This window comes from Lynx canadensis, chromosome A2 (assembly GCF_007474595.2).
Source record: "Lynx canadensis isolate LIC74 chromosome A2, mLynCan4.pri.v2, whole genome shotgun sequence".
NCBI lineage: Eukaryota > Metazoa > Chordata > Mammalia > Carnivora > Felidae > Lynx > Lynx canadensis.
The window spans coordinates 58,778,818-58,804,979 of record NC_044304.2 but is presented as its reverse complement, the minus strand read 5'-3'; the positions used below and the strand labels follow the sequence as shown (position 1 = coordinate 58,804,979).

Here is a 26,162-nt window from a genome sequence, read left to right as displayed (position 1 = left end):
CGCCCGGCCCGGCCCGGCCCGGCCCGGCCCGCCCCGGCCCGCAGAGCTCCGCCGGGCAGCGCTCCCGGCGGCGCGGCGGGGGCGGGGGCCGGCGCTGCCCCCTCCTCAAAGGCAGGAGAGAAAGTTTGCGGCGGCCCCGGCGGGAGGGCCCTGCGGGTGCCCAGGCCGAACCCGGGGCTGGACCGCGCACTCCGACCTACGGCCGCTAGCAGGGCCGGGCCGGGCTGGGCAGGCCCGGGCCGGGCTGCGCGGCCGCTTGGGCAGGGCCGCGGGAGCCGGAGGAGGTCTTGCGGGGCTCCATCCTCTGTTGGCCCTCAGGGCGCTGGGGTGGAAGTTGGAGCCGCTTCTTCGGGACCGACGCCCGCCCCCGCCCCCTCTGGCCCGAGGTGCCGGGAGACGGGCTCTGTGTCCGCCCCTGGCCCGCAGGGCCGCTCACTCGGGCTGGGAGGGGGCGGTGCGGGTGCCGCCCGGGCGGCCGCCCCGCTCGCTCGGGCCTCTTCAGCCTCCCCCTTCCAGGGCCTCTCCAGGGTCAGCCCGCTTTCCTCGGAGGCTTCCGATTGCTTCCTGGACAGTCCCGGGCCTGGTACGCCGCGTAGCTGGGGGCGGCGGGGCTGATTCGGGGCTGCCTTGGGGAAGGGGGAGCGGGGCTCCAAGGGAGGCCCGTGCCTGCTGTGAGATCCCAGGGGCAGTCCGAGAAAGGGGGGTGATAGGGGCGCCAGTGGCTGCTTATAGCCGAGAACTGCCCCTGACTCATCTGTGGGGTGCTGGGGCCACGCCCCTTGAAAGAAAGGGGTGTGTGTGTTGGGGGGGATGTGGACCGGGCCTCTGTTCCCCACGCCGGGGCATCAGCGGCTTACTCTGCTCCACCTCTTTCCATGCCCAGGCGGTTCTCTGGGTCTGGGGGGAGGGGGGTGGGGCTCAGTCTTTGCTCTTCTGGCCCTTGGGGAGCAAGCCCTAGGTCTCCTCAGCTCCCTGCTGGTTTGGGGTGTGCCAGAGAGACCAGGTGCTGCACTAGGCAGCCGAGACTCTGCCCAGTCCTTGAGAAGCACCTAGTCCCATGCCGGAGGCAGATGAGAAAACCAGTGATTCCCCTTCAGAGCCAGGCTGCACATGAGCCTGGGAGGGTGGCACCGGGAGGCCCAGGAAGGGCGTTTCAGCAGAGGCGGAGGTCTGGCAAGCCTCTGTGTGGCTGAGGTGTGTGTTTGGGGGTGGGGGACAAATGAAATGCTGTGGACGAAGTGGGCAGCCCTTTTGCTGGGCTCCTGTGCCCCCAGGTTGTTGCCTGCGTGTTCTGATCCCCCAGGAAGGTCCCTGTGTCAGTAGCAGCTGGCCAGGAGGGGAGGGCACCCCAAGAGAAGGTCTGAGTGGTGGGCACTTTTTGTAAGCAGGACTCCAGTGCTTCCAGATCCTGATCCCATAGGACTTGTCTGGTGGGAGAGCAGGACAGCTTGGGACAGCCTCCCAGGGCCTCTGTTGGGGGAAGGTGGGTGACAGTACAGCTCTCTGCTTTGGTTGCTAATGGGGTACCTCTGGGCAGGATGGCAGGGCAGTATCTTCCCCATCCCCCCATGCCCCAACCTGCCCAAGTCCCAGAATGATCCAGAGTGGGAGGGCATGGAGATTAGGCTCTCCCTCTGTGAAGAGGGCTGTGAAGGCCTTTGTTTCTCAGGGTAAGAAGGAGTGGTGGTGGCTGCCGGGCCCTGGAGAGGGAAAGGGGATGTTGCTCTCTCCGTGCTCTGCTGGGCGGCCAAGCCCATCCTGTCCACGAGTGGAGCCCACTGTGCTGTGTTCCCATCTGCCTCTGTCCTGACCTCTGTCTCCCTGGCTAACCCCCAGTTGGCACACCCAACACCAGTCCAGCTTCTCCCTTCCCAGGGTGGTTCAGACTGGGCCCCCGGCACAGCCCACTGCCCCTGCCGGGAAGCTGCAGTCATTCTCACTGTCCCCTCTGCATGGTCCAGCAGGTTCCAGTCCCTGGCCTGGACTCTTTGCTGCTCTGCCACCCAAGATGCCTCCTCCCACCAGCTCTCAGTGTGCCTTGTTCTCTTAGAACAGGTGGAGAGGCCCCCCGGAGGAGCCTCCCCAGACCAGGGTGGCCAGTTCTGCTCCCCTCCCAGATGCCCTCCCGGCATCTGTCAGTGCTCCCCTCCCCCAGCCCAGCACAGTCCTCCCCAGTACCCAGACCCGGCTTTGGAATGAATGTGTTTTTTTCTGGGCAGACCAGAGGTCTGTGGGACATAAGCCCCAGCAGGTCAGCTGGCCATCTAGGTTTCTATGGGAGCGTGGGATTTCATCTTGTCTTGCCAGGTGACCTTGGGTCTGTCCAAACCCTGGACTCCCTAACTCTAAGATAAGGGAAGTGACCTAAATGTCCTCACTGGCCCTTGTGAGATGGTGGATGTGAGGGACCTAGCCCTGGACTTGGGATCCCCCTTTCCCAGCTGGCAGTCCCACCCACCCTGGCCAGTCCCTTGCTAGCAGCCCCTGTTGGGGAGGGGCGGGGGTGGGGGTGGAAATGGGCCCAGGGCCAGTCTGGAGTTTGACTGGTGGCTTCTTCAGCCGGGTTTCTCCTGTTTAATATAAAAAGTAGGGCCCGTAATTGCATTAAGACGTGTATAATTATCCCGGAGGAGGGGAGAGCCCAGCCCCTGGTAATTGCAGGCCTGCTTTGAACTGATAAACGGTGAGTGATTCATGTTTTCTTTGGAGTTCACATGCACTCAGCTTTCAGCCCAGGCCCCGCTGACACTGTGAGGAGCCTGTTCTCTGACTCCCGACTCCTGTTCTGCTTGGGCTCCTGTGCTGGGGACAGGGGTCGGGCTTGGGGGAGGGGCTGGGGACTCCTCTCCTGGCTGCCAGCATAGGTGGCTATATGGTTCTTGGGGTGATGTCTGAGTGAAAATCCTCAAGGAAGGACAGGTGACAGCAAGCTGCGAGGGTCCTTCGAGGCAGCACGACCTGGTCCTCTTGCTGTGGGATCCTGGCTTAACCTCCTCACTTCCCTGAACCTCAGTTTCCCCACCCGAGTGGTGGGTGCGGGTGTTGACTCGGCACAGGAACATGTGGAGACTTGAGGCCAAGGTGAAGGAGCAGGCCTTGCTCTGCCCGGGACCTGTTCATTTACGCATTCATTCACAAGCATCGGGCCCTGGCACCGGCTCTGGGAGCATGCGGGGAGCCAGGCTCCGTCTCATGGAACTGCCATTCCTGTGGGAAGAGCGCAAGTTGGGGAACAATAAGTAACGACCGTGAGCGAGCCCTGCGCTGCAAACTAAAACGGAGTAACTGGCTGACAGGAAGAGGCTGCCGCCCTTGGCTGGCAGGTCAGGGCAGACAGCTGAGACCTGAGCCCGTGTATGGGCAGGGGAGGGAAGGACGTCCCAGTAGAGGGGACAGCAAGTCCAAAGGCCTGGCTGAGAGCAGAGGGGCCCTGTGCTACAGGGGCAGCTGTGGGAGCCCCGGGCCCAACAGGCCTTGTCTGGCCCGTTGCCCTGGACTTGGCAGAGGACACCTATCTTTTTGGGGCCTCAGCTTCCCCACCTGTAAAATGGGGCTGCCGGTCTATACGAGCCAGGGCAGGGCCCCTCCTAACTAACACCAGGAGGGTTCTCCTGCTGATGGCGCCTTTCGAGCATGCTCCAACCGTCCAGCTTTTGTCCGTGAGAGAGGATCTATTGTCATTTTAATTTGGGAAACTGAGGCTGGGAAAGAGGAGGGACTCTGGTCAGGGCCACCTACCAGTGGCCAGGCCAGGAGGAGAGGAGACTTTTGTAGAGGAAGCGGGGGTCCATGGTAGGATTTGGGGTCCGGTGATCTCATGTGCACTTCAGAAATGGGGCCCAGGCTACTGTGTAGGGCCTGGGCTGTTGATGGGTGTTTCAGGTGAGGCCAAGGGCTGTGCTTGTCCAGGTGGGAGGGGGGTGGGCAGTTTGGGGGAGACTTTGGGGATGACACTGATGGACCTTAGCAGAGAGTGTGACCTGGAAAGTGTAAGTGGGGATGCCTGAAGCCTGGTGTGGGGGTGGAGGAAGTTGGGAACGCAATCTGATGGGAGGGAGGAGCCTCTGGCAGGTGGACGACAGCATCTGGGCTTCTCAGACTGGGGAGATAGGACCACTGCTGAGGGGCAGGCTTGGGGAACCACCCCCCTCCTCTTGGGAGGGCTTCCTATTTCCTGGGATTGAGGGTGTGGAGGAGGAGCTGAGAGGCAGGCAGAGGAAGCCTGGGAGGGGGCAGGGCTGTGCTGGCAGCATGGGGGGCACCTCTTGGCTGGGGTATGGGGATGGTGGGTGGGAAGTGTAGCGCTTCTGGATTCTTTCTTGAAGTGCAGGGCTCAAGATCCAGCAAGGGGCTGGGCCAGGGTCAGCCAGCAAGTGGCTCCAGGGCCAAGGTGACCCAGACTGCCTCCCTCCCTCTCTGCGAACTGCCTTCTGTGTGGTGATGGGCCCGAGTATCTTTGTCTGCCGTGGGGGTGGTGCCTGTGACTGGGAGCCTCTGTGGCCTGCTAGGGAGCACGTATCCCCTAAGCCTCAGGCAGAGAGATGGTCACCCACCCTAGGAGCTTGGAGCTGGTAGCAAGAGGAGGGGGTGCTCCCTAGGGCACGGGGAAACTCCGAGTCAGGAGGTGATGGCCTCCAGGTTGAGGTGTCAGCCAGGCTCCCAGTCTGGACCCTCGACCCTCATCGCTTGCTTCCCTGCTCTTGGGTCCATTTCTCTCCTTTGCCTGGTAACGGCAGGACCAGGCATTGATGGTACGTGTCTGGACACCAGTGGGTGTCCCATGCTACTCGTGGTGCTCGCGGGCTTGGTCTTGGGGACCCCTTGGTGAACCCCTCCGTGCCTGCAGGGCCCAGTTTGTGGAGGGGCCCTGTCTGCACCTCTGGTGTCTTCTTGTGGGTTAAGTCATGCCCCCTGGAGGTGGAGCATGAGATGTCCCCGTGTGGGCTGGGCGCACACAGCTCATGGGATGCACGTGTGTACTTGGGTGTGTATGTGCTCTCCCATGCGTCCGGGCTGTGCCCACACACTCGCACCCTCTCCCGCTTATTCTCCTTCACAGGGCTGAGGCTCCCGGCCCCATGATTCCCGCCTCTGCAGGACCTGAGCGCCTCGGCCCGCGGCCCCGGCCTGCCATGTCACTGCCACGTCTGAGCCTGCGGGTCCTCCCGCTGCTGCTGCTGCTGCTGGGGGGCGCACGGGCGGCAGCGGGGGCACCCAGGGCTGGTGGGGGGCCGCAGCCCGCCTTCCGCACCTTCTCGGCCAGCGACTGGGGCCTTACCCACCTGGTGGTCCACGAGCAGACCGGCGAGGTGTACGTGGGCGCGGTGAACCGCATCTACAAGCTCTCGGGGAACCTGACGCTGCTGCGGGCCCACGTGACGGGGCCTGTGGAGGACAACGAGAAGTGCTACCCTCCCCCCAGCGTGCAGTCGTGCCCACACGGCCTGGGCAGCACCGACAACGTCAACAAGCTGCTGCTCCTGGACTACGCCGCCAACCGCCTGCTGGCCTGCGGCAGCGCCTCCCAGGGCATCTGCCAGTTCCTGCGGCTGGACGACCTCTTCAAGCTGGGCGAGCCCCACCACCGCAAGGAGCACTACCTGTCCAGCGTGCGGGAGGCGGGCAGCATGGCCGGCGTGCTGATCGCCGGGCCACCGGGCCAGGGCCAGGCCAAGCTCTTTGTGGGCACGCCCATCGACGGCAAGTCCGAGTACTTCCCCACGCTGTCCAGCCGCCGGCTCATGGCCAACGAGGAGGACGCCGACATGTTCGGCTTCGTGTACCAAGACGAGTTCGTGTCGTCGCAGCTCAAGATCCCCTCGGACACGCTGTCCAAGTTCCCGGCCTTCGACATCTACTACGTGTACAGCTTCCGCAGCGAGCAGTTCGTCTACTACCTCACCCTGCAGCTGGACACGCAGCTGACCTCGCCCGACGCCGCCGGCGAGCACTTCTTCACCTCCAAGATTGTGCGCCTGTGCGTGGATGACCCCAAGTTCTACTCGTACGTCGAGTTCCCCATTGGCTGCGAGCAGGCGGGCGTGGAGTACCGCCTGGTGCAGGACGCCTACCTGAGCCGGCCCGGCCGCGCCCTGGCCCGCCAGCTGGGCCTGGCCGAGGACGAGGACGTGCTGTTCACCGTGTTCGCACAGGGCCAGAAGAACCGCGTGAAGCCACCCAAGGAGTCCGTGCTGTGCCTGTTCACGCTCAGGGCCATCAAGGAGAAGATCAAGGAGCGCATCCAGTCCTGCTACCGCGGCGAGGGCAAGCTGTCGCTGCCCTGGCTGCTCAACAAGGAGCTGGGCTGCATCAACTCGGTGAGTAGGCGCCGTCCCCATCCATGGTGCCTGTGCAGGGCCGCCGTCGGCCCCGCGTCCCTCAGAGGGTCCGGGCTGCTCCTGGGGCGTCAGCCTCCCAGCTTGTGCCTGCCGCCATCTTGCTTCCTTGAAGACAGGGCGATGGGACCGTGTCCACCAGTCCAAGAGCCCCTGTAGGCAGTGGGCAGAGGACTGACCATGTGCTTCGCACTGCCCCAGATGCCTGCTGCCCTGGCTTGTCTCCCTTTTACAGATGAGGTCACTGAGGCTCAGTGACCAGGGCCACAGTGCCAGTAAGAGGCAGAGCTGGCTGGGTCCAGACTGGGGTGGTGTGGGTCCCAGACCCGTCTTCCCACTTAGTCTTCTGTCGAGAGGCCCTGCTCACCCTTGCTCTGGGGTGTGCGCTTGCTCTCTGGGCCTCTGGCTTCACCTGGTAGTGGCATTGAGGGTACCAGCCCTGACTCTGGGGCAGCCTAAAGGCATGGGCTCTGGGTGCTTGGTGGTCAGCAGCCATGGCTCTTGTCTCTAGGCCCCAAAGGGACCAGCCTGCGTCCAGCTGCTTAATGGGGAGCATCTTATGCATTCCCCTAGGCCATAGGATCCATTGTTCAGGGGCACCTTGAGGTGACCTCCCCAGGTGGGAGCCCTCTGCTCTGGCTCATTGGGCGGCCCAGGGAAAGCCTGGTACATGTGGCTTCAGTTGTCCCATCTCTATACTGGGAGTGACACTGGTTTGTTTTCAGGGCAGGATGGGAGGGCAAAGGTCCTTTCACCTCTTGTCTGTCATGTCTGCCCCTGGGTGGAGTGGGGCACCCATCAGGACGGGGCCGTCCTCCAGAGCGAGGCCCCCATGTGCCAGGCTGACGCGCTGTCCATCCTCCCCTGGCATCTCAGGGAAGGCATTTGACCTCTGTTATGCGTCTGGAGAAACTGAGGCCTGGAAGAGCAGCTCCTGCTGAGGTCACACTCAGTGCTCTTCACGGCCTGTGCCCGTGGCTGGGTCCATCCCCTCTCCCCCTGTCTGACAGCCGCCCTGTCTAGGTCTCTGCTCCTGGGACCACTTGGGGACCCTCGGCCCAGCTCCACCTCAGCGTTCCCTACTCCATCTGCGTTAGGCTGCAAACCTCAGACCCTGAGCCTGCTTCAGGGGAGCAAGCTGTCCCCCTGTTCCCCTGGAGCCTGCCCTCCCCCAGGCCCTTTCGATCTTCTCTGGAGCCTCACGAATTGATCGCTTCCTGTCCCTTCAGTAACCGCTTCATAGCCAACCTCCGCCTTTGCCTTTTGGGTGTGTTCCCTGTTCCCTGTCTCGAATAAGCCCTCCCTGTACCACACAGCCCCCTGGGGGCTAGCCCTTGCCCCGTGCCATGGGCCTGCTCCCCAGGGTGGCTGCTCTCCCTCCTTGGTCTCCTCTAGGCTGCTTCCTTTCTTGCTCTCCCCCTCCCACCCACAGGTTAGCCAGGGGGCCTGTGTGCAGCAGCTGTGTGGGAGATGAGCCCCACCCTGGGCATGTGCACCAGGCCTCAGGGGCTGCTTTGCAAGCCTTGGCTTCTCTGTCCAATAGGTCCAGGAATCCCTGGTCTGCCACATCTGTGCGGCCTGGCTCAAGCCTGGCCCCTCTCAGGACCCTCCATGAGCCCCTGCCTCTTTCATACCCGCCCCTCACCCCAGTTAGTGGGGGCGCTGGCCAGCCTTGGCTGCAATGCCCGCTGCCCTCAGGCAGAAGACACCCGGACCCCTGAGACTGGCTGCACGGGGCCGGGGTCTCACCCTCTCCCTTCCCACAGCCCCTGCAGATCGACGACGATTTCTGTGGGCAGGACTTCAACCAGCCTCTGGGGGGCACAGTCACGATCGAGGGCACGCCCCTCTTCGTGGACAAGGACGACGGCCTGACCGCCGTGGCTGCCTATGACTACCGGGGCCGCACCGTGGTGTTCGCCGGCACGCGCAGTGGCCGCATCCGCAAGGTCAGGGCCTGGGATGGGGGTGATGGGGCGGGCAGAGCCCTGGGGATGTGAGACAGCCTTGCTCTGGGGCCGGGAAGCCCAGATCCAATGCCAGGCGTGGTAACCGAGAGGGTCCTCAGCAGGCCCCAGCTCCCCTGTATCTCCTCTTCCATGCCCCTCCTGTGGGGCTGCTTCGGTGTCCGGCAGGTGTAAAGGCTCTGGCTGGGCTTCAGGGGCTCTGAAGGTGGGTCAGGGCACATGAAGGTACTGGCCAAGCCCCAACCCCCTGCAGCCCCCCAGGACGGGGAGATGCTGGCCCTGCTCTCTGAGGGCGCACAGTGACCTCCTAGGAAGGCCGTGGGGGGGGTGGGGGCAGGGCACGCCTGCACGGCCCCCTCCCCTCCGGGGGATCCAGTGTCTGCTGAGGCAGCACTCTGGAGCTGGCGGGAGGCCCCCACCCTGCGCGGAGACAGCAAGGCCAAGGGCAGGGCAAGGGTAGCACCCCTCTGCCCCTGCCTACCGCTGGTGGGTGCAGGGGGAGCACTGTGACTCCAGAGCAATGAGGGCTCCTCAGGGTGAGGGGTGGGGTGCCGTGGGGCAGGGCCTGTGTGGTGCCTGCATCCCCTTCCCTCACCAGCAAGCCTTGAGCTGCACGAGGCCGCCAGGGAGCAGCCGCTGGAGGGCTTCCTGGAGGGGGGCTGAGAGCAGCTGCCTGTGGGTCAGTCCCAACTTGCTGGGTGAGTGGGACCAGACCAGCACAGGGCTGGCCTGCTGGGGAGGAAGTTTCTGGGGTGACTGTAGGGTGGGGGCGTCTGGGAGCCCCAGAGTCAGTCCAGGGGCGGGGCCTGGTAGATGAAATAACAGCTGTCCCCAGGCCTGGTGCTGACACAGCTCCCCGCCCAGCGTGTACCCGTGGGTGGGGGCTGGGCCTGGGACCAAGAAGGGCCTTGCCTGCTCTCGGCTTCTGCGCTGGGTTGTGCGGGAGGGGGTCTCCCTGTCTCCGCTATGACGGGTGCCCTGGGAATCATGTTCCACTGTTCACTGGGTCTGAGATTTTTATGAAGGGACACCCCCCCCCCCCCACCCTGCCCAACTGCTCACCTCAGCTTTCCCATCTGTGAAATGAACCCGGATGTGTGGGCTCTGGGCTGGGGTGGTCCTGAGGCAGTGGGAGCCCAGATGTGGACTGAAGGCCATCCCAGGATGGGGTGCCCTGGGGTGCTGCGGGGTTCAGGCACCGTACGAGCCAGTGAGGCTGGGTGGCAGGTCAGCTCAGCCCCCGCTGCTCTCTGGGCAAGCCCCCATGCCCTCAGAGCTGGTCCTCCGGTGTGACCCACTTTCTTTACCCTAGTGTCGAGGGTGCTGTCTGCAGCCTGGGCATAGGCTCTTTCCCTTCCCAGGGGTGGGGACCCCACCCAGCATGCACCCCCTTTTCCCACCCCAGGGAGGGTACCTGGGGCTGGGGGAGGAAGCAGCAGAGCCCCTGGGGTGTGTGTGTGTGTCAGGTGGGTTGTGCTCTGGCAGGGCCAGTGTGGCTGCAGTGAGAACCGCCCCCAGCCCCCGCCCCCGCCCCCCCAGGCAGGGCTGTGGAGTGAAGCTTGCTTGGAGACACTCCTGCAGGGCGCCCTGGAGCCTGTCACCCAGTGGGAGGCTGGGCTCCTGGGGCTGGGAGTGGCACATTTGATGGTGGGTGGGCTGGCAGGCAGCTGGCTAAGGCACTGTCTGTGCCCACAGGCCACCCTGTAAGGTTGGGAGAACGGGTTAGTCTGGCCCGGCCTCCCCGGCTGCCTCACTGGCTCTGGCCTCACTCCCCTGCCCCAGGGCTGCTGTCTGGGTGGGAGTTCTGTGAGTCTAATTGGTCCTGCTCTCCTTCCTCTCTGCCCTGGTCCCACAGAGGGGAAACTGAGGCCCATTGTGTCGAGTGGGAGCTGGGCTTAGACCCATTCATAAGAAAACCTCTGCTGCTCTCTCCCTTACCCACCCCTGCACCTGCCTCCCAGAGCCCCGTCTTTCCTGGACATTGGCTCCTTCCATCCCTGGACCCCTCTGGGCTGGGCACTGCACCATGAGTGTGTGGACTGCACCCTTTTAGGGGTACGTGGGACCCAGTGCCCAGGGGCTGCTGGCCTGGTGGTGGGAGAGTCCCATCATTGGGGAATTAGAGCCACGTTAGTTTCGAGGCTCCCCCATGAAGGCATGCCCTAGCCTTGCCCCATCCACCACTCACCTGCACCCACCCACCCAAGTTGAAGGGGGGTTTTGGGCAGCTCCACAGACAGTTGTTTGCACCTTAATCCCATACAAATGGCTGAGTTTAGGTGTGGTCTCCGCTCTCTCCCTCGCGAGCTCTGTGACCCTGGGGCTGGTTGTGTAGCCTCTCTGAGCCTGTCCCCCCAAGCATAGCGTGAAGAAGCCCAGAGCCTGGTGTGTGTGTGGTCCCATTCGGGCATGCAGCTAGCTCTCACTTGTGGTGCTGCCTCTCTGAGTCCTTGCAATAACCCTGCCATCCTTTTGACAGATGAGGAAACTGAAGCATATGGTGGCTGCAGCATGTGCCCAGGCTTACTGGCTCCAGGGTCCTTGCTCATGACTGTAGTCTCCTTCCTTGTTCTCTGGAAAGGAAACGGGGGCCCTGATTTCAGTGTCCCTTCTCTGAGGAAGCCCGGGGTCTAGGGCAGCCCCACCTCCAAGAGCCCCTCACTGCCCACTCCTGCCCTGAGCTGCCAGCCTTCAGGGCTCTTTCTTCCCACAGCCCAGCGCATCAGCCGGTGACTGCCTGGCCCTGCCTCGCCCTGGGAACAGGTCCGGCTCCATCCAGCTCCTGTGGGGAGCATGACTGTCCCGCTCTCTCTGCCTCCCTGTTGCCTAGGGCTCATGGTGCCTTTGAACACCATGTCACACCCTGGGGCCCCTCTGCGGGTGGAGGTCTGGAGCAGGGTGGGGGCTGGGGGAAGAGGTACCAGTCCCATTCTGCTTGCCCCAGCTCCATAACCTCCCCCAGGTCCCCTTGCCAGGCCTCTAGCCTTGACCCACTGTGAAGGGAGACCGTGCCTCTCCTCAGCTGGGGCCCAGCCTGTGTCACCAGTTCCCTCTCCCTCCTGACCACCCCCCCCCCCTCCGCCACCTCTCCCACCGTGTCGTTCTGACCCACCCTGGGGGCGGGAGTGGCTCTGGTCCAGGGGCCTGAGCCAGGACAGGGCGGGCCATGGGTGCCCTCCGGTCCAGCTCAGCACTGCCTCCTCCCTGATTCTTGTCCTTTGTCCTCGTCACATGCTGGAGCCTGGGCCCCGGGGACCCCTGCCCACTGCTGACCTGGGGGCAGGCCTGCTGTACTGACAAAGCCCAAGACACCCTCAATTTCCCCAGGCCTGGGTCTTCTTGGGCTTTAAGAAGTAACTGGTGAGCTCTAGGGACTCGGCTGGCCCTCTGCCGGGCCCCACCGAACGAGAATGAGCGAACATTGTGTGAAATTGTAGCTGATTAATTTAGGACCTGCCAACTTCAGCTGTTCAGGGCTGGCTGGGAGTGCTCCCTGACTCCCCTGGTCTTCCCCAGAGGCTCTGCCCGCCACCTGCCTCCCTCTCCGCCAACAGGGGCAGCCTGTCCTCCTGGGCTGATACCCCAGATCCCCAGTCCTGCGTGTCACCTTCCCCCCAATGCCCCAAATGGCCACCAGGGACCCCTGGACCCTGGCAGGAGTTCCCCAGGGTGGCCCCTGGTTTGAGTTCTTTTGAGTACGTCCAGGTGCTCACCGTGGGTGGGGAGAGGACCCGCCCCAGGCTCTTGCCAGTGGGTGCCCGCTCTGCCCCGCTGTAGTCTGGAGGCCCTCTTAGACTTCTTAGACTTCTGCAGAGCAGAAGTGGGGACAGTGCCTGCCTCCTGGGCCGGGGGAGGGGCACCGCCAGGCTAGCCCTGCACTGGCACCATCTCTGCTGCAGGGCTCGGGGGCTGGGCTGAGGAACACAGCCCTGCCGCTCTGGTGGCTGTGCCAGGTGAGAAAGCGGGCCCCGTCTGCCTGAGCATCCGGTTTTTCAAGAGAATCTGGAAATCCGTATTTTGTGTGAGGTCTCTTATTGTTAAGCATTGGCAACTAATGACGGGCTTTTAGAAGGCACTGTGGGTCAACCTAAGGGTGCCGTGGGCCACCAGTTTATGACCATGGGGATCTGGGCTGTGGCATCACTGGCTTGCAGGGTGCCCGGCCTTGGGATGGGACCCACGGGATGGCTGCCCAGCTGGGCTCCAGGGCTGGGCCGGGCCGTTTTGGAGTCTGGCTAGCAAGGGGGCCTGCCTGGCGAAGCTCCCTCCTGCTGGGGCCTTGGTTTTTATCCCTCAGCGCTGGGTGGGCTGTGCCTCCTGGGGGCATTTGGGAAGCCCAGGGGAGGCCGCCGTTCCTTCCTGTGTGCTGATCCTCGAGTGGAGGAGGAACACGGCTGTGGCGGCAGCACTCTGGGCCCTAGGGCCCCAGCTCTTCCCTGGCTCTGCAGCATCACAGCCGTGCTGGTAGCTGCTGAGCATCTGCATGGGTTGCTCTGGGCCTGGGCTGCCAGTGACAGGGATACCTCTTAACCTCCAGTGGCCTCACAGCTCTAGAAGCTTCCCCTTGGATGCTTTTCCCATTCCCCTAGGACTCCCCTCTCCCCCCCCCCCCCCCCCCCCCCCGCCCCACTCTCCTTAGGATGCTGAAATTCAGAGATCCTGGGAGTCGGGTGGTGTTTCCAAGACCTGCATAGAGCAGCGTGGGCTTCTTCCCGGTCCTTGCACCAGGGACCTGTCCTGGGCCAGAGCCTGCTCTGCGCGTCCAGCAGGGGTCCCTGCTCCCCCAGCCCAGGTCTGTGCGGGACGCTGACTGGGGAGCCCCTGAGGGGCTGGGGGAAAGATGTTGGCCCCGAGAGAGATCCTGGGCAGGACCAGGCCCCCAGCCCCCGAACTCCTCAGCGGCAGGGAGTGGCACCACCTCCCTGGATTTGTATCTTGTGTGGCAGGGGGATGCCCTTGACTCCCAGTGACCTGACCTCTAGAGACCTACAGAAGCTCCAAGGGGCAGTCTGCACCGTTGGTGACCGTGCCTGCGGGTGTCCTCATCATGCTGGAACGTGAGCCCTGAGCACAAGCACGCGGCTGCCTGTAGCGTGGCGGGGGGTGGGGCAGGGAGGTCCGCGGCCTCCTGCACGTGCCTAGTGTATGACTGATGTCCACTCTCAGTTGTGATGTATCTGCAGGAAAGTACACAGCTGTGGGTGTGCGGCCTGGAGCGTGTCACTGGAAGCACGCCAGGCCCCCTGTCCCCAGGAAGGTCGCTCCCTCCCCCAAGGATCACTTTACTGGTTGACCTCCGTCCCTAGGGCTGTTGTGCCAGTTTAGGGTTTTCTGTGGGTCATGTAGCACGTCGTCTTTTGTCTTCCTTGCTCATTGCCGTTGGTGGGGCTCGCCCGTGCTGTCGTGGGCAGGCCTGCTCCGTTCTGTGTCGTGATGACATCGTGTACTGCAGACCTGCGTGCACGGGGCCCTCCTGCCTGGGGCAGGCCCAGCGTTGTTCCCTGTGGGTCTGCAGTGGTGGTGCTGCCACGTGAATTCTGTGGCACAGGCTCCGCGCGTGCAGGGCCGCGTTGCTGTTGAGTTTCTACCTGGGAGCAGGGCCTCTGGGCCTCTCTTCTCCTCCTGTCCTGAAGCTCTAGGACTGTCGGTGTTGCCATTTCCAGGATTAGGTGTGGTACTGCCTGGCCGAGTAGTTGATCTCATACAGCCATGCTTGGGGCAGGTTACTGGGTCCTGGTGGGGTTCTACCCTCCAGAGTGTTGTTAGCGGAGAGTAGACGGGTCCCGGCCGCCTGCTTCCCGTATGTCTTAGTTGCTGTGCCTGTGGGGCCCCGTGGGTCACTGTGGGGCACTGCCCCTTCCTGCTAAGGACGTGGTCCCTGGAACCTTTGGTGGTATTGCCCGGTACTCTGGGGGACGTGTGTGTGTCCTGGGGACGACATGCTGTGCTCTTTCTGGTTCTCCGGGCCATAGCACCAGAGGGCTCAGGGGCCTCTCATTCCCGCCCTGGGTCTGTCTAGTGACTCCCCTGCCCTTTGTCCCAGAACCAGTGCCAGCACTGCTTTTCTGCCCCCCCGTCGGTGGTCAGCAGTCGCCCACAGGCATGCATGGAGGGTCCCGCCCCTGGCCCTGTGCTGCAGGCCCACCTTCCTGCGGGGTCTGGCCAATCAGGCCTTAGCCACAGCAGGGGCGTCTAGGCATCTTTGACGAGCATGATGCTTTCGGCCACAGGCAGGCAGTGGCCACCCTGTGCCCAGCCCCGTGTGCGCCTAGCTGTGGGCCTGGCTTGGTGGAGGTGGCCTCATGAAGGTCCAGGGTTACTGCCTGCAGTGTGTAGTTCCCCCGCCCATGGACAGATAGGTCCCTGACTTCCAGGACCTGTCCTCTAAGGGGTCAGGGCGTGGGAACCCATGGCATTGCAGCAAGGTGGGTACAGAGACTAGAACAGCCCCACTGAGGGGTCTTCCAGGAAGGGCATTCTGGAAGGAGAGAACAGTAAGGCCAAAGCTCAGGCCGTGTGATCTGTGTTGCCTTGTGGCCCAGCTTTGTGTGGCCTCCATGGCCGTGGGGCAGATTCCTCAGGGTGGTTGTGCACCTCGACCTCATGGCAGCATCTAGCCTTGGGGGCCCAGTTTCCAGGCAGCTTTCCAAGCAGTCTTTCCTCCCCTACTGTTGGAACCACGAGCTTCTGAACTCTAACACAGCCCTGTGAGGTGGATTTCTGCTGGCAGATGAGGAGACCAAGGGTCAAAGAGGACCATTGTTTATGTTGGTTGGTGTCCGCTTTCCTCTGTGTTGAGGGCTAGGGTTGAAAAAGACAAGATTCTTGGGACTCTCCCTCCCAATCTCGCCAGGTGTGTTTGGCCCAATTAGAGCCATTGGGCCTCCTGCAAATCATGTTTTAATTACCCAAGTACTGCCAAGAGGAAATTGTTAATTGCTTTTCCAATATCAAATTCCTCCTGGCCTTTGTGAGAATGGTCCCAGGAAGGGGCCTGGAACCTGCCCCCAGCTGGAGGGAGCGGGGGTGGTGGGGGGAATCCTGTGGCAGCTGGTGAGGGGATGAGAGGGGCCCAGGAGCTGGGTTCACCCACACGGCCGCACAGCCCTGACCCGGAGAAGGAAGATGGGCTCCTTCAAGGAGAGAGGGCAGCCCCTCCCAGGACCACTCTGCTGCCCAGGGGGCTGGGAATAGGCTGGGCAGCTGTATGTACTAGAGGAGGAAGACACCCATGGGGTCCCAGCCCTGTAGCCGGTTCACTGGCTGCTGTCCTCCCATCTTTTGCCTGTCCCATCACCTGGGGTCCTGTTCACCTGCTCTCTGGTTTAGTCAGCGCACCGCTATTCCACAGATAGGGACACGAGGGCCGTTATCTCGGGATGGGCAGAGCAGGGAACTCTTTCCTTTCCCTGGTCGGGGCCAAGCTGGGCAGCCCCCTGCCTCCGGGCGGCTAGGGCGCGTGCCGGCCTTGGCAAGCGGCCTGCGTGGCCCAGACATCCTCCCAGTGCCCCCACCCGCCCTCAGCACAGAGAATGGGCTCTTTGTTGGATCTGGGCTGGACGGACAGCTGACCTGGCCAGGCCGCAGCAGTTGGCGAGAGCCACGCGGTGATGGGTGCGGGGGCAGCCGGCTGGGCCGGCCTGGGGTTTAGGCCCCAGGGCCAGGGGCTGCCCACCTGCCACTGGCTACCTCCCCTTGGCCCTGCACAGGGCTCTCTTTGCAGGACCCCCCCTCACCCCCTACCGTGTGTCCTGGGTCCCCAGGACCTGTTGGCCTGGGGTGAAGGTGAAATTGCATGCTGGCCTGTCTATGGGAACAGGCAGTTGATGCCTTGTGGTGGTGGTGCGTGTGTGGCCCAGTGTTTTTTGGTCCTGGCACCAAGAGGTTGCTGGGGCCAGGCCCCTCTCTGGGGGCATTGACAGCCCTTGTGCCTCAGCTCAGAATGTAGGGGACTCCCCCACGTACAGAGGTACAGGGGAAAAAAACCCAGGTTGGAGAAGTGGGTGAGCCAGAGGGCTGGGCCAGAGGCTGGACGGGGGTGGCTCTGTCCCTCTGGGTCAGAGCCAGGGGCGGGTGGGTGCCTGGGCGTGGTGTAGCCCAGCAGGCATGCCCTGGGAGGCTGGCCACCTCCTCTCCAGCCATCTAGGCAGGAGGAGGAGGCGTCCTTTCTCAGCAGGTGTGGGGAAGGGCACCAATGGCAGAGGGACAGAGCCGAGTTTGGACCCTGAGGTTCTTCTGTGGTGGGACATGGGAGGGAAGGTGGTCGTGGCTAGTTGTGGAAGGTTCTGGTAGTCTTGGGGAAGCGTTTGCAGAGCACAGAGGTGACAGCTGGAGGTGGGAGGGAAGATCCCAGGGGATGCCGGAAGTCTCTCCTGTGTGTGCTGCGGGCCGGCTGCCCCAGGGTGGGCCATCCCCAGGTGGGTGGCCCTCGACTGGACAGCTGTGCGCAGGGGAGTGGCATTGGCACGTGCACCCCCGGCGGCGTGGCATATGTCCTGCTGTCCTGCCAGCCGCCTGGCCCCGTGCCTGCCCTGCATGCCCCTTGTCCCTGGAATGCCTTCCTGGCGGCATACTGCATCCCTCCTCCCGCTTTTGGAGCAGACTCTATGTCCCCAGGTGCAAGTGGCAGTCCAGGGCCTCGCAAGTCTCGGTTCACCTGTCTGTGCTGCACGGGCCCTGCAGCCTGAAAACCAGCTGTGACACAGCAGGCATGTCCCGAGCACTGGTCTTTGCTGGGTTGGACACCTCCTGCCCATCCGACGGTCACACGTGTGCATGCAGGGGCCCTGCTGAGCCTGGACGGTGGCCACTCAGTATACAGAGTGGAGCCTATCACCCACGTCACATCTACCCACGGGCCTGCCAGCTGTGCCTCCCTGGCACCCCCACTTACTCTGCTTTCTCCAGAAATGTCCCGGCTCCTTGGGGCCTGCCTCTGCGTGTTTGAGGGCCGGGGCTGCCCCGTGCTGGGCAGATGGGTGGACAGATGGATGCGTGGTGGATGGACAGCTGGACATGCACGCTCCCCACTGCAGCTGTTGGGTGCCACCTGTTGGAGTCGGCGTGCTGCCGGCCCAGGGGCGGGGCGTTTCAGAGTCTGGCTCTGGCCTGCCTCCTCTCTTACGTCCCCTAGGATCCTGCTCTCTGCCTGCGCCTTTCCATGGCCCCTGCTGGTGTGCTCCCTGGTTGTGCCCTTCCCTGTAATGTTTCCCTTGTCCCTGCTGGGTTGTGAGTGCCCCTGGATAGGACGTCCACGCCCCAGCCCATGCCCTCAGCCCTCAGTAGGGAGGGAAACGGCAGGCCTGGTAGAGGGGGTTGGTCAGAGTCAGCACCATATGGACACTGGTGGTCCGTGTGTCTCGGTGAGGCAGGGCCCCTCCAGTTTCCCTGTTCAGCAGACACTTCTTGAGCGCCCCCTGCATGCAAGGGGCTGAGGTCTGGTCAGGCCAGGCTGTCAAGGCCTCCTGGGTAGCCGTCCCCCGTATCTGGTTGTGGGGGGGACCAGGCTTGGGGCACTGGGGGAGGGGGCCTGGTGCTGGGAGGGCTGGGGTCTGGCCTGGGCTTCTGGGTGGCTGCAGGGGGCACCTGCAGGGAGGGGGCACAGGTGTAAGGCAGGGCTCTGGGAGAAATCCGGAGTCCTGATTTGATCAGTTGGGCTGAGACTAGGGCTGGAGATCTGGGTCCCACGGGTGCACCGGCCTGCACACAGGCCCTGCCCTCCTGACCTCCTTGTCCCCTGCTTCCTGGCCACTGTCCAGGCTGGCCTTGCCAGGCCTGGGTTGTGGCTGCTGGGGTTTGGTGATTGTCTTGAGGTCCAGCCGCCTTCTGTCCCCTCTTCTTGGCACAGTGGCTTGGTCCTTATTTGATTCTCAGAGCAGCTCTGGCAGGGGGAGTGGTGCCTGTCGTCACCATCTCACAAGTAGGGGAATAGGCAGAGAGCGGGTCAGCGCGCCATGTCGCTTGCACAGCTGGGTGTCTGTGCTGGGCCTTGGGTCCAGGCAGTGTGGGTGTCCAGAGGTGGCACTGCTGGCCTCCCTGAGCTCTCCTGTGGCTGCAGACTCCCCGCCAGCAGCAACTGCCCACCCCCGAGGGCAGAAGGTTCGTGGGGCCGGCTGGGTCCAGATTGGGGTCCCGTCCACGCTCACCTGCAGGGGCGCTGAGGCTGGGCTGCCACGGCCCCTCACCCAGCACCCCTTCTTCCTGGAGGCCGTGGGCCGAAGCCACTTGGGCAGCTCCAGGCGGGGCCTGTGGCCGCCTCCCCCTGCCCAGCTCAGGGCTCAGCTCTTCCGGGTCTGGTTTGACTTAAGCCTGCCTGCCTGGCTGGGAGGCAGCTGAGCGGATGTGGGGGGTGGCCTCGGGCTCTCAGGAATGCAGCCCTCCCCCTCTCCCTCAGCCGGCAGCCTCTGGCCCAGAGTCACAGCGCCCCACCCTGGCTGGCCGCCCTCGGCCAGCGCAGAGCGCAGGGGTGTTCGCCAGCTCCACGGGCCACCCCCACCAAGGAGACCTGCCCTGTCCTGTCAGTGTGGGGGTGCAGAGGAGGGGTGCTGGGCTGAGCCTGGGGCGAGGCGGAGGTGGAGAGGTGGGCTGGCTGCTGGGTCACAGCCAGAGAGGGGCGGGCCTGAGCAGGGCCGGCCACCTTGTGCCCTGGGAGCCTGCCCAGGACTGGCGGAGTTGGGCAGACGCCACCCCATGAGTCCCGTCTCTGGAAAGCCCCCTGGGTCTCTCTGTTAATTAAATACATTTGTTTGGTAAAAGCAACTAAAAATACTTGCAGCATCGTAAGCTGCAGAGAAGAGCTGGCTAATTAGCGCCCGGTTTGTTTGGGATCTGGAATATATTTCCATGCCGATGAGACGCCCGCCCTCCTGCCTTCTTGCTGGGGTGCACCCCACTCCAGGACCTCACCGGGGCCCCCCACTCCCATGCCACCTCCCTGCCCTGGAGCCTCCTGGTGTCACTTCTCAGCCACACTGGACACCTCACTGTCCCTGAAGGTCCCTGCTGCCTCTTCGTGCCTTTCTACCCCCTGCACAAATATGCCTTCCTCTGGGGCACCCAGCCTGGCCCCAAGGAAAGTGGGACCCCTGCCACTTTTGTGCAGGGCTTGGCTGTATAGCCGGTGACGGGTGGTGGGTTGTGGTTGCTCTTGTGGATGAAGGGGCTAGGTCAGGACTTGCCTACGGGGCTGAAGTTTGTCCCCCATGGCCGTGGTGTGGTCGGAAGCCTTATCCTTATCCTTGCGGGGCTTGGGGGGCAGCTGGGGGAGGGGCTTCAGACCCCTGACCTTAAGTAGGTGTGGGGCTGGGCCAGCGTTGGCCATTGCTGGCCTAGCCCCACTTAATCCCTCACTGCCACAGATCCTGGTAGACCTGGGAAACCCTGGCGGCCGGCCAGCCCTGGCCTATGAGAGTGTGGTGGCCCAAGAGAGCAGCCCTATCCTGCGTGACCTGGTCCTCAGCCCCGACCGCCAATACCTCTATGCGATGACTGAAAAGCAGGTGGGTGACCCACTGCAGGACACGTTGGGGGGTGGGTCTGCCCCCATCATTGGTCTACTCTGTCCACCCTGGCTTCAGATTTTCCCCGGTCAGACTTGGAATTCTCAATTTCTCCCTGAACAGTTGCATATCCACAGGAACAGATACTTGAATAAGAGCTTTGTGGGAGTATTGGTGTCATTTGAGGACTGGGAGCATACATCTGGGGCCCCAAATTCTCGGGCTGCGGGCCCGCACAGCACCAGCCTCATCTGCCCATCTCCATGGGGTTGGTGCCTGGCCTGGCCCACCTTATCGAGGCCGCGCATTTGTGTTCCCAGCCTAGCGCTTGGAGCCAGCCTCTGACCTTCTCAGCCTGGTGACCGCATGCCCCTCTCTCAGCTGTCATGTTATTCCACTTCTCTGAGGACCTCAGTGCCATCCAAGCTGGTGAGGTCGGGGTAAAAGGGGCCCAGCCTGCCTCTGTGCTTAGGACTGGAGTTGATGAGCCCAGGCTCCCTTGAGGAACTCAGAATCCAGACAGATGGGAGAGTGACTCTGGCTGGAGCGGTCAATTCTTCCCTGGATGTCTCACCTGCACTGACTTGCTTGCTCCTTGATGCTGCCTCCCAGCAGAGGGCTCTGGCCTGTTTAGCCTGATTTGGCCAAGTCAGGGTCACCCAGGACTAGCCTTTGAATAGACCATGCTAGAGAGCGGCCTGAAACGGGGGCCCAGCTCGTGTGTGGGAACAGGACACACACACGCGACTGCGGTGAGGAGGTGAGGCTGGCAGGGGTTGCGGGGACGAGCCTCGCGGGGGCCTGACGCCAAGCTTCCCGTGCTGCCAGGTGACTCGTGTGCCCGTGGAGAGCTGTGTGCAGTATGCATCATGCGAGCTGTGCCTGGGGTCGCGGGACCCCCACTGCGGCTGGTGTGTCCTGCACAGCATGTGAGTCTCAAGGGCCCGGACACCCCTGCCTGGCAGCCTCTGACCTGGGAGAGCCCCACGTGGCCGTCCCGGGCGCCTCGGGCAGTCACGGCTCCCTTTTGAGCACCTCCGGGTCTCTCCTGGGCAGGGCGTTTGGTAGTTGCCTGACTGGCTGAGTGATGGCACGCCCAGCGCCGCCCACAAAAGACAGGGTGCGGGGTACAGGTGGTGGGCTTCCCTTAGCGCGGGTGATGACAGCCTTGCTGAGCAGGGCCCGGAGGGTCGGGGTGCCCCTCTGGCCGCCTCCCCCATGCCCAGCCCCAGCACCCTCTGCCCGCAGCTGCTCACGGCAGGACGCCTGTGAGCGGGCGGACGAGCCCCAGCGCTTCGCCTCCGACCTGCTGCAGTGCGTGCAGCTGACGGTGCAGCCTCGAAACGTCTCCGTCACCATGTCTCAGGTTCCGGTGAGCGCGGCTGCCCTGGTGCGGGGTCGGGGTGACCAGTGGGAGGGCGGTGGGGGGGGGCGAGAGCTCCTTGCTCACCGAAGCCTCCTGTGGGGCCCAGCTTGTGCTGCAGGCCTGGAACGTGCCCGACCTCTCGGCTGGCGTCAACTGCTCCTTTGAGGACTTCACCGAGTCCGAGAGCATCCTGGAGGACGGCCGCATCCACTGCCGCTCGCCCTCTGCTCGGGAGGTGGCGCCCATCACACGAGGCCAGGGTGAGTGCCTCCGTGGGCGGGGGTCAGAGTGGCACCTGGAGCCGTCCTGGTGGGGTCTGTGAATGGGTGTTGCGTGGTCACTGTAGGCTGGCAGGGGAAGGAGCAGGTGCCTGCTCTGGGAGATGGGGCCGCAGCTGCCTGTCCATGGGCTCGGAGGCTCCCTGGGTCCCAGGGCCTGAGGGGCAGGGGTGCAGCCAGGGGCCGTGCAGGTGGTGAGGGGGAGGGTCCCTGGCAAGGCCTGTCCCTGTTCCGGGCTGGCCCTGGGAGAGGGTCCTGGGGCCGGTGGCCCCGGGTGGCCCCGATGACTCAGGCCCGTGCTGTTTCTGCAGGAGACCAGCGGGTGGTCAAGCTTTACCTGAAGTCTAAGGAGACAGGCAAGAAGTTTGCGTCCGTGGACTTCGTCTTCTACAACTGCAGCGTCCACCAGTCGTGAGTGTCCTGGCACTTCTGCACTGACCACCCCGGCAGGGCAGGGCAGGGCATGGCTCTGTGTGGCCCAGTGGTCAGGGCGGGAGGAGAGGCCCTCGTAAGAGCCTCTCACCTGGCAGGGGGGCCGGCGAGGGCACGGCCTCCAGGCGGCAGATGGGGAGGAGGCTCAGGCCGGGGCTGTGAGAGCGGGGCAGGGGAGGGGAGTGAGGTGCACTGATTCAAACAAGGCAAGTCTCGCCGGCCTCTCGCAAGCTGCTGAGGTGTGAGGAGTGGGGTCGGGGGGCCCACCCAGGTGTATGGGTCAGCCACAGAGCCAGAGGCACCTGAGTTTCAGTTGTGCCTTTGTTGGCTGACCGGCAGACTGCCTGCCTCTTCGTGGGGGCCCACTGAGGGCCTGGGTGTTGATATTACTAGGTTATGATCTCTCTATCCAGGGTGGGCTGGGATGTTTGGAGCAGCGGGCAGGACTCTGGAGCTGGAGGGGATTGAGGGTCTCGGGAGAAGCAGGGTGGCCGGTGGGTTGGGAGGTCCCTGGGAGAAGCTAGAGGTAGTTTTCTCCAGTGTAAGTGGGTCCATGGGGGCTGCAGAGATGACAGGGCTCCAGCCACAGGAGGTTGCGCAGGCCAGAGCGCCGCAGGGACCTGTCTAGGCCCTGGGGACGTGTGGGAGAGAACTGGACAAGTGCCTGCCAGGCGGAGCTTGCCTTCTGGTCAGGGAGACGGATGTCCGCCACGGCTCTGCTGGGTCCTGCAGCGACGGCTTCCCTCCTAAATTTAAACCTAAGTTAATTAAGATGAGATTGGAATTTAAAAGACAGTTCTGTACGTGCACCAGCACATTTTCCCAGTGCTTGTTGTCACGTGTGACTTGGTGTGGCCAGTGGTCACCTCGGTGCACAGCGCAGGCTTTCGTCACGTCCGTAACCAGGAAGGTTGTGTCAGCAGACACTGGGGTGGACTGTCAGGTGTTCAGGGTCAGGAGAAAAAGCAGTGCAAAGAGAGGGAAGCACGGGATGGAGGATCAGCCAGTGCAAAGGTCCTGAGGTGGCACTGTGAACTGCTGAAGAAGTAGCAGGCAGGTGATGCGGCCCCGTGCAGCCCCTGGGTGGAGCCACAGGTCGCCCCGGTTTCAGCACGCCTGCCCTCTCCCCGCAGCTGCCTGTCTTGTGTCAACGGCTCCTTCCCCTGCCACTGGTGCAAATACCGCCACGTGTGCACACACAACGCTGCCGACTGCGCCTTTCTGGAGGGCCGTGTCAACGTGTCTGAGGTGAGGCCAGCCTGAGGAGCTCAGGGTTTGAGAGACGTGGTCGAGCTGGGTGTCGCCTGCAGCTGGCAGTGGGAGAGCTCCCACGGGCGGCCGGGACGCTGCGCCAGAGACCTGCGTTATTTGGGACCTTGTCCAAGGCCACCTTGACCTGAGGCCAACCAGTAGTGTTTGTTGGCGGCCTCTTGATGTGCTTCGTGGTCCTCAGGGAAGGCCTCCCACCTGGGCTTCTGTGTGGGGGCGATAGACCAAAGGGATGCCCGAGGGACGATGCAGGGAGAGGGGGACTGTCCACCCGATACGGTGAGGTGTGTGGGCAGGCGGGAAAGGCCCGGCGCCCAGAATCTGTGTGGATGAGGGAACCCATCAGACTGACTTGCAGGGTGGGCGGTTGGTTCTCGGAGTCATTTGAGGTACCGCGTAGTAATTGATAGTAATTAGGTAGTAATTATTTTGGAGCCTGGGCAGGGTGCTGACTTTATTTATGAACAGCCAGGCTACTTTTCCTGGAACCCGAGGCACTCGGAACCAGGACCGGCCGACCTGGGATCCTGTCAGAGGGTACAGAGCCGGAACTGGAGGCCAGGGCCCTTGTTCGCAGTGGACACCGTGCCCGTGGTTGGACGGGGCAGGAGGGTGGGGGGTGTGGGGGCAGAAGAGGTGCAGCGTGCCTCAGGCCACTCCTAACAGAGCCTCCCCCGACCAGCCTCCACCATCACTCCCCAGGCCCCTGTCCCCTCCCTGCTGTGACATTGCCCATCATGGGACAAGGTGGCAGTCAGGGGCAGGCCAGGAACAGGCAGGGACCTCGGGCATTTGGTGGGAGCAGTATCTGGGTGAGCGGCTGGTGTGAGAGCCAGGGTGTGGGGATGGGCAGTGGGCTTCCCTCGGAGTGTGGCCCACATGAGGAGCTGGGCACAGGTGTCCTGAGGGCAGGCAGGGGCTGTGGGGCAGCAGGAAGCTGGTTAGTGACCCCAGGGTCTAGGGACCTCAGGGAGGGCTGTTGTGGGCCTGGGTGGAACAGCACGTGCAGACCCTCCTGAGGAGGGTTCAGGACTGGGCTGAGGGTGGTCATGGGGTCCAGGGAGGTTGCCGTGGGAAGGGACTCATCCTAATGGTACACCGTCTTCAGCCGTAGTCCTGGGTTTTATGGGGACTTTTCTAAGGAGAATGACACAGGCCCAAACTTGACCAGTCCTGTTGCTTGGAAGGAGCAGGCTCCTCCCCCTCAGGTTCCCCTCTTCCTATCTCTGCTTCTGGTTTGGATCTGCTGGGAGGTGGCCCCTCAGGAACATGGTGCCAGGGAACAGCCTCAGTCAGACTCCAGCCTGATGTGGGCACAGAGCCTACAGTCCGGGACAGACCAGGGCCTCCTGGGCAGCAGAGATAGTGTCTATAGAGGGACGTGTGAGCTTGGGGGGTGACGGGAGCCAAGTCCTGGTGGCCAGAAGGAGCCAGGGCTGCTGGGGGTCCAGGAGGGGCAGCCGGGGGCTGGAGAGGCAGCAGGAGGGTCCCTGGGCCTGGGGGCTGGCCTGGGCACCCCGTCAAATGGCCAGGGAAGTGCTGGTGTAGGTGTGGGCGCCTGAATGCGTGGACGGTAGCTCTGCGTACGTGTCCCCATCACCTGCCTCTCCCCAGGGTGGAGGAGGGGAGGGAGGGCATCCCTACAGACCCGGCAGTTAGTGGCCATCCTGCCAGTCTGTCCCTGCCAGAGTCTGGGCCCCTCCTCAGGCCCCCAGAACCTCTGCAGAGCCAGTCCTGGGCCTGTGCCTGCCGTGGGAGCTGTTGCAGGGCTTGGGGATTATGGCCTGTTTTCAGCATCTCTATTTAAAGCCCAGCTCAGCATAGCTCCCGCGGGGCCTTCCCTTCCCGCGGCTCCTGCCGGCAGTGCTGCAAGGAAGCTGGGCCATTGCATCAGTTTGTTGCCCAAATGCTGGCCCTGGGGGCCCCGGGCTGTTTTTCTGCCCAGCTCTGGCTATTTTTACATGCTCCCTGGGCCCCCAGCTGTGAGCTCAAGCCCCAACGCCCCATGCTCAGCTGCTTCTGCCTCAAGGGCCTTTTCAGCTGTGGGCCAGATGGGGCTCCCTCGGTGCTGAACAGTGGGGTCCTAGCGTGCTGGGCAGGGCACTTGGGCCCGCAGGTGAGAGGGCCTATAGTATGTGGCCATAGTCTGGCTGGTGCAGAACTCAGGCCCCCTGCCTCCAGCCCTGCTGGCAGTTCCTGAGGTTTCAGTCCGCCAGTGTGTAAAATGGGCCCAGGGGTGCCTGCCCACAGGCTCTGTGCACAGACGGGGGTCTGGGCCGTAGTAGGGGGCACCGCGCTCACACCCAGCCTTTCAGCCGAAGCCTTGTCGTCCCCAGGACTGCCCGCAGATCCTGCCCTCCACCCAGATCTACGTGCCGGTGGGCGTGGTGAAGCCCATCACCCTGGCCGCGCGCAACCTTCCACAGCCGCAGTCGGGCCAGCGTGGGTACGAGTGCCTCTTCCACATCCCGGGGAACCCAGCCCGCGTCACTGCCCTGCGCTTCAACAGCTCCAGCCTGCAGTGCCAGAACTCCTCGGTGAGGCGGGGTGGCTCCTGGAGCCCTGTGTGCCGGACCGCGCCCGTCACCCTCACGGCCTCAGGATCCGGTTTCTGCCCTTAGTGCGAAGGCGGTGCATAGTCAGGGGTGGCCGGGATGGCTCAGAAGGCACTCCAGGCTCGGCAGGCCGGGGCCACGTGGGTGAGAGGGCCGCAGATGGAGATGTGCCGAGAGCCACCCGGACGACTGGCAGGTGCACGTCTCAGATGTGGGAGAGGATACTTAGAAACAGGGTGGGAAGTGCACGTGTGGCTTTGCGTGGGGTCTCCTGACGTGGGTGAGGAGGCCAGATTGGTGTGTGGGAACGCCCTCGTGCCACCTTCACCCGTGCTCCCAGGAGGGCCACCGTCAGGGCGACAGTGACCGAGCGCTCAGCTCCTTTTGTGTGTCCTGTGGCCAGCACCAGAAAGCATTCACAGTGGCTGGCGCATCAGCTGGTGGTGTTGCCTCGGGGCCAGG

The 26,162-nt window shown here is 63.5% G+C and overlaps 1 protein-coding gene across 1 annotated transcript in view; it reads left to right on the top strand.

Annotated features, from left to right (window-relative positions):
• Positions 1 to 4,749: 4,749 nt before the first annotated feature.
• The window catches only part of PLXNA1 (plexin A1), a 162,075-nt gene continuing 140,662 nt past the window's right edge, over positions 4,750 to 26,162 (top strand). The window contains exons 1-9 of the mRNA XM_030296408.1: positions 4,750 to 6,317; positions 8,102 to 8,284; positions 19,660 to 19,800; positions 20,629 to 20,729; positions 21,049 to 21,172; positions 21,273 to 21,426; positions 21,756 to 21,855; positions 23,010 to 23,124; positions 25,482 to 25,682. Of these exons, the coding sequence (XP_030152268.1) occupies positions 4,962 to 6,317; positions 8,102 to 8,284; positions 19,660 to 19,800; positions 20,629 to 20,729; positions 21,049 to 21,172; positions 21,273 to 21,426; positions 21,756 to 21,855; positions 23,010 to 23,124; positions 25,482 to 25,682 (2,475 nt within the window). The 5' untranslated portion in view covers positions 4,750 to 4,961. The remainder of the gene's footprint in view (positions 6,318 to 8,101; positions 8,285 to 19,659; positions 19,801 to 20,628; positions 20,730 to 21,048; positions 21,173 to 21,272; positions 21,427 to 21,755; positions 21,856 to 23,009; positions 23,125 to 25,481; positions 25,683 to 26,162) is intronic.